Raw genomic sequence first — 7,146 nt, 5'->3', positions numbered from 1 at the left:
GGTAAAATGCCCATAAAAGGTAAAAATCTATTTAAACTTATCTGACCACCACACAGAATATGAAGAATATCAAAAACTTTAGGAGTCAGCTGTCCACGAAAGTCCTTAAGATACCAGCATGATGACACACTTAATCAGTTGAATGAATGACTCAATACTCGCTCATTAAGTGACTTACCGTCACTTACTGGTAGTTTAGTTGAGAAGTTTGTTGAAAAGTATGCATTTTTCCCCTCAACATTTCTTATTTGTCTGCTCATTAATGCATTTAAAACATTAATCTCTTAACATTATTTATTGCCGTTGTAATTATTGTTCTTTGCAGTGTAAATTATTTAATCTGACTGGTAGCAGCTCTATAGTGTATATTGAATTTATTGATAAATTGTAATAATTTGACATGTAAGATGATGCATACATCTAAAAAGGTTAAAAATAGGCCTTTGTAAAGGTAAATATGCAGATTTAAGTATGTAAAAGCTGATAGAACACTGATGAAAATATTGCTTCAGAATAAGTTTACTCCACCAAAAATCTCAGTGATGCAGTTATTTTGCGGGGATATTTTGTATGGGATATTGTGGAATATTGTAAGTATGTATTGTAAATATAATTTATTACAGCAATGATATTTTGTTTTCTTTTTAATTTATAGACATTAAATATTACATATATGTATGTAATAACATGTGTATTTCCATTACAGGTTTAGGTCTTAAATTTCATATAAGGTGGTATTGAAAAGGTATTAAAAATTATTTCATATCTGCAGAAACCCTGTAACCTTCATTTGGTGCTGTTTCCCAGGGAGAGACTGTACATGCGTGATAAAACTGAATTTAATTCGGTTGCGAAATTTGTTCTTATTAGTCAAGAAATATTGCCTTGAGAAATTTCTAATTATGTAAATGTCCGTAAGTTGGTGTTTGGGGAAGAACATTTTAACAATGTATTTTCACCTTTGTTTAGCAAGGTCTTATTGAATGGGGTATTAAATGAAGCTGCTGTGTAAAACTGTGTGTGTGTGTGTGTGTGTGTGTGTGTGTGTGTGTGTGTAGGTATGGCAAGTTCCTAAAGCTATTGAGAGAAGATTCAGAGCAGGATCTGTGTCTTCTGCTCAAGCACTGTCAGGAGTTCCTCTCTCAACAACGAATCAGTGTCACATCTGAGCTCTGTATCCTTCTCATTACACTTTATAATATTAATCAAGCGACATGCAAATTGCTGCAAAAATTCACGTTACATTTGACTGTGCACAATATTCTAATTTGCTGTAGACCACGTATTGATTTATGTTAATGTGGATGAATCACTAATCATGATAAGCTGAATGCCATTTTAAATTTCTTCATGCTGTTTTCCTTTATAGATAAAAGATTAGTATCAGATATGCATTAGTCAAATAGTAGCTCCAAAATCTACCACCATCCATTGATAGGACGCATTTTCTGTTTTCAGTTATTTTTTTTGGAATGAATTTTGAATAATTAGCCCCAAAACATAATTGTAAACAAAACATAGCATTCGTTTATAAAAAATATATTATCATAAATATAGCCCAAGTACACTTTTGAAGTGTTTTCATTAGGTTTTAAATGATAAAACAATACATAGACTGCTGTTCAGACGTTTGGGGTTTAGAATTTTTTTTATGTTTTTGAAAAAAAATTATGCTCAACAAGGCTGCATTTATGTGATCAAAAATAATTGATCAAGTTATTGTTAAACATTAGCGGAACATGTTCATGATCTGCTAGGACACTTCTAGACTTTATCTACTAAAAATCACAAAATGATCTTGAGATCACTCACTCGCTTGAGATCAATGACTTTAATGTTTAAATACATTTTGGCCACTATTTTGACATCGTAGCTGTTGGAAAAAATAGGTCAGCCGCTAGAATGTATTGAAGATTCCTTGACCCGACTGTCAGCCTGTTTTCAGGGTGGTTATCCTGGTCACGATTGGTTTGCCTCCACAGTTTTTCTGCTCATGCATGGCGACGTGGGTCGTTCTCTGAGTCTGCTCTTGCGTTTCTCCCGTTTGCTGCCGTCTGCCTTCCTGTGGCCCCCAAGACTGCACAGCTCTGTGAGTTACAGCCTGTATCATTTCTCTCTTTCTTCTCATTCATGTCAACCTTTAGTACATGCTGGGTTAGCTATCATCAAGACCGGAGCAACAAATTGTACACACAACGCATTAAAGTAGTAGGTTGCCCAAATTTTTTTTAATTAAGTCATTTAAATGAATACCTGTATTCAGCAAGGATGCATTAAATAAATAAAAAAAAGACATGGTTTTACATAGTTTCAAATAATTTATATTTCAAATAAATATCTTTTTGAAATTTCTATTCATCAAAGAACCCTGGAAAAAAGCAGCACAACTGTTTTTAACATTGCTAATAATAAATGATGTTTCTTGAGCAGCAAATCAACATATTTAAATGATTTCTGAAGGATCATGTCACACTGAAGTCTTAAGTTGTTTTAAATTGTAAAAAATATTTCACAATATTGCTGTTTTTACTATATTTTTGATTAAATAAAAGCAGTCTTGCTGTGTTTTGGGTGAACTATTCCTTTAAATGTCTTAAGCTTAGCCCAGGTTGCAATTTTGTACTACTAATAACAGCTGCATCCCTCTCATGTTTAGTAATGTTCTGAATTTATATTATGTATATGCTTGTGTAGCTTTCATATCCATGTGCCGTAAACAAAACTCAGCGTTTTGACCTGCATTATCATTCTAATCTCCATTTGCATAGGAAAAGTTAATACTGGGAGGAAATGCTGGATATCATGATATTACTGGGGCAATAGTCATTACAGTGGTTCCTATAAAATTTGGATGGAGCAATCTCTCTCTCTCTCTCTCTCTCTCTCATCAGCGGATAGTAAACAGAGCTCAGTTAATAGAGTTTCAGCTGTAAAAATATGTGTGGGATATGATAATGCTTCACAGACACGCACACGAGTTTGTCTGATTACAGTTCTGTATATCTGTGCTGTCAGAGTGACCATGCATGTAAATCATTTAGCTGAGAGACAATGATGACAATCAGGAAAAAGAGAAGATGCAGCCCTCACATTTGTCACAGTCCTCTCTAAACAGGAAGTTGCAGAGGCAGCTAATAAAAGCTTGGTCGTGTCATTAGCATGTGTGTTGTTCTGTTGTTTTCCGTGGTGGCCAGAACTCTTAAAGGAACAGTTCTGTCATTATTTACTCACCTTCATGCCATTGTCATACACTTTTTTTTTTTCTCTCTCTCTCTTCTCCTGGAGAACACAAAAGGGGATATTTTGCATAATGTTTCTATTTTCAATAAAAATTAAAAGGGGATTTTTACTCCAGAAATGGGGGGAAAGCATCATAAAAGTGGTTTTGTGTTTATGTACGAGTCTTCTGAAGTCATATCATAGCTTTGTGTCAAGAAAAGACTAAAATAAAGTGATTATTTACTGAAGAACTTGGCCTTTGCAGAGTTCTCAAATTTTATTTGCTCTTCATGATCAGTCATGACACGTAAGAACTATTGCAGCTTAGGATCATATACACTGCACCTTGCGCAATGCATCTTCATACTTTTATGGATTTCTTTTTTTTGTGTTTCTAGGTGCATCTCCCTATAGAGATCGCTCAGTCAGGCATTCATCCCATCTACTCTTGCACCGCTCATTACGTCGAAATGTTGCTCAAGGCAGAGGTTCCACTGGTTTTTTCTGCCTTCAGGATGTCTGGCTTCACTCCCTCTCAGGTGCTGTGTTTTAAGTACTTAATTTTTAATTACTTCACACCAATCATCTCCGTTGGTAAACAACCAAGCAGACTTGCCAATGCCAACCTGTATGCATTTTCTGTAGCAGATCTGGTATTTTTAGTGTTCCAGAACAGCAACCGTCTTCCCAAATTTGTAAGGAGAATTGTTTATCAATTTATTGCCAACAAAAAAGAAGCTTTAAGGTTTCCATTTAATGAAAGTATTGTCAAAACAAGACAAACAATGTCCAAAAGGATGTCCTGTATTTAAGCTCATCATATGTTACGTCATCACAAATCTCTGTGGGATTTAAAGGGGTCATATGATGCTGCTTAAAAGAACATTATTTTGTGTATTTGGTGTAATGAAATGTGTTTATGCAGTTTAAAGTAAAAAAAACACATTATTTTCCACATACTGTACATTATTGTTTCTCCTCTATGCTCCGCCTTTTTGAAACGCGTCGATTTTTACAAAGCTCATCGGTCTGAAAAAGTGAGGTGTGCTCTGATTGGCCGACTATCAAATGCGTTGTGATTGGCCGAATAACTCAAGCTTGAGACGGAAATGTTACGCCCCTCACATACTGTTGATGCCGTGTCCCAGCCGGAGCGACGACACAAAAACATTAAAACCCATTACAAATGAGGCATTTGTTGCATCCAGTGGGGACATAATTACTGATTATAATGACTTATACTGTCTTTTTACGCGTTGCTTTGCATTGCATCGTGCCGCGTAAACATAAAACCCTGTCTGCATTTGTGATCAGAGAAATGACAAACAAGTGCTACTCCACACTGCCCAAAAATCGCGTTTGGATCATCAGTGGCAAATGATAAAAGAAAACGTACGTACGTGAGTCAGAACTAAGCCGATCCGGCGATCCACAGCACTAAGTTGATGTATTCCCTCAGCGACCAGCACAGATCAGCTCTAGGCATGATGAAGCGGATATCGTCCTCTTTTGGAAGACCAAACAACGTAGTTTAACTTTCACAACGAAAAACACAGCGTCTTCAGGACATGGCGGCAGCAGCAACAATACTACAGTGAGAATAAAAGTTCCCTTTCAGTCAGTCACATTCTACGTTACGTCAGTCGTGACTGACGAATTGGGATCTCGCCCGAGAGCCCAATCACCTTCAAGTGTAAACTAAACAAGCCAATGACGGTTGGCGTGCGTGATTCTCCACGCGCACCCCGCCCCACTGTGTGAGTATAAAAGGAGAGCACGTGCAAACGCACATCAGCTTTTCACTTCGGAGCCGAGCCTTCTACTAGGACGAATCTCCACGAATGTCTGCAAAGAAACAGCCTAGCGTTGGTGTTACGGCACGTCAGCGGGGGTTGCCATTCAGTGCTGCTCATCTTCGGCGTGCTGCAGCTGCCATTCTGCGGTCTCGCCGCGACCTCCCCTGGGCGCTTCAGCTCTCTCTCTAAAAGAGTGTTTACTTTTTTTCCTAAAAGAGCAAATATCTAAAAGAGCTCCAAGAGCGACGGGCGTCTTTTTAAAGATGGCTTCCCGCTCGTGCGTTGGATGTGGTCGCTTCCTGGCTTCATCTGATGGTCATGATCGCTGTGTCTCGTGGGCTTACAGCACGCTGAAGCAGCGCTCATGGATGAGTCATGTTCTCCCCAATCACCTTCGAGTGTTAACTAAACAAGCCAATGACAGTTGGCGTGTGTGTTTCGCCACGCGCACCCCATTCAGGCTGCTGAAATCTCGGCGGGCTGCAGCTTTCATTCTGTGGTCTTGCCGCGACCTCCCCTGGGCGCTTCAGCGCTCTCTCTAAAAGAGTGTTTCCAAAAATTCTAAAGAGCAAATATCTAAAAGAGCTCCAAGAGCGACGGGCGTCTTTTTAAAGATGGCTTCCCGCTCGTGCGTTGTATGTGGTCGCTTCCTGGCTTCATCTGATGGTCATGATCGCTGTGTCTCGTGGGCTTACAGCACGCTGAAGCAGCGCTCATGGATGAGTCATGTTCTCGGTGCGGGAACATGACCATCACGATGTTGCGGTCTAGATGCCTCCTCATTAAACGAAAAAAAAAATGAAGGGGGGGGGGGTTCCCCCTTGCCATGCCCCGCTCTAGCTCCTCTGGTTCTCGGAGGGCTACTTCGGTTCATGGTCAGGGAGACCTGAGGGTTACGGTGAGAGCTTCCCCGTCGAGTACGTCTCCGCGGGCCTCTCATTCCTCAAGCATGTCGCACCACCTGGTGCTTCCGGACGAGTGTGCTGGATCCTCGGACAGGGCGGGGTCCAGCATCTTGTGCGAAGCACAGGCGGGATGACAGGATGTCGATCACTGCATCGGAGGGCGAGCTAGGCTCTGGAGATGAGGATTCGGCTGCGCTGCCTCCGTCAGGAAGAGTGGCATTGCCCGAGTCAGATCCAGAGCTGACCGCTATGCTTTCCCGGGCCGCCGAGGGGGTCGAGCTGCACTGGAGGCCTCCTCCTTCTCCCGAACGCTCAAGGCTGGATGATTGGTTCCTGGGGGCGCAGGCCGGTCGTTGGCAGCCGCCTCCGGTTCCATTCTTCCCGGAAGTGCATGAGGAGGTTACTAAGTCTTGGAGGGCACCTTTTTCTGCCCGAAACAGACTTGGTGCCTCCTCCGTCCTCACCACGCTCGACGGTGGGGCGGCCCAAGGGTATGTGGACATCCCCCCCCAGTCGAGCGCGCTGTTGCTATGGAGCTCTGCCCGCAAAGCGCCGCCGCCTGGAGAGGTAGTCCACGCCTTCCGTCCAGGGCCTGTAAGTTCTCGTCCGCTCTGACGGCTAAGGCTTACAGTGCTGCTGGACAGGCTGCTTACGCCCTGCACGCCATGGCCCTCCTGCAAGTCCACCAGGCCAAGGCGTTGAAGCAGTTGCACGAGGGTGGGGCTGACCCAGGTGTGCTGCAGGAACTGTGCATGGCGACGTACCTCGCGCTTAGGGCGACGAAAGTCACGGCGCGGGCCCTGGGTCAGACGATGTCCACACCTTCAGCCCATGGTCAGATCTTGCCTTTTTTTGGACGGGGGTGTCCCTAGGTCAAGTATCCAGGCATGTTGTTGTGTCAACAGATGCCTCCGCCAGGGGCTGGGGGGCCATGTGCAATGGGAATGCAGCTGCGGGGCTCTGGTCGGGGCCCCGACTGCAGTGGCATATCAACTGCCTCGAGTTGCAAGCAGTATGGCTTGCTCTGTGCCGCTTCAGATCGCTGCTGCACGACAAGCGTGTACTGGTCCGTACGGACAACACTGCGACCGTTCCGTACATCAACCACCAAGGCGGTCTATGCTCCCGTTGCGTGTCGCAACTTGCCCGCCATCTCCTCCTCTGGAGTCAGAAGCATCTGAGGTCGCTTCGCGCCGTTCATGTCCCAGGCGAGCTCAATCGTGCAG

At 43.0% G+C, this 7,146-nt stretch overlaps 1 protein-coding gene across 1 annotated transcript in view; it reads left to right on the top strand.

The window, feature by feature from the left end:
• LOC107602184 (protein broad-minded) overlaps nucleotides 1–7,146 on the top strand; it is a 52,960-nt gene that overhangs the window by 36,104 nt on the left and 9,710 nt on the right. Inside the window, exons 30-32 of the mRNA XM_016294612.1 lie at nucleotides 1,059–1,174; nucleotides 1,935–2,089; nucleotides 3,618–3,758. Of these exons, the coding sequence (XP_016150098.1) occupies nucleotides 1,059–1,174; nucleotides 1,935–2,089; nucleotides 3,618–3,758 (412 nt within the window). The remainder of the gene's footprint in view (nucleotides 1–1,058; nucleotides 1,175–1,934; nucleotides 2,090–3,617; nucleotides 3,759–7,146) is intronic.

The sequence above is a fragment of the Sinocyclocheilus grahami genome, unplaced genomic scaffold (genome assembly GCF_001515645.1).
Source record: "Sinocyclocheilus grahami isolate Dianchi unplaced genomic scaffold, SAMN03320097.WGS_v1.1 scaffold321.1, whole genome shotgun sequence".
Lineage (NCBI taxonomy): Eukaryota > Metazoa > Chordata > Actinopteri > Cypriniformes > Cyprinidae > Sinocyclocheilus > Sinocyclocheilus grahami.
Note: the sequence above shows the minus strand (reverse complement) of the source record. Positions and strands in the feature narration are given on the sequence as shown.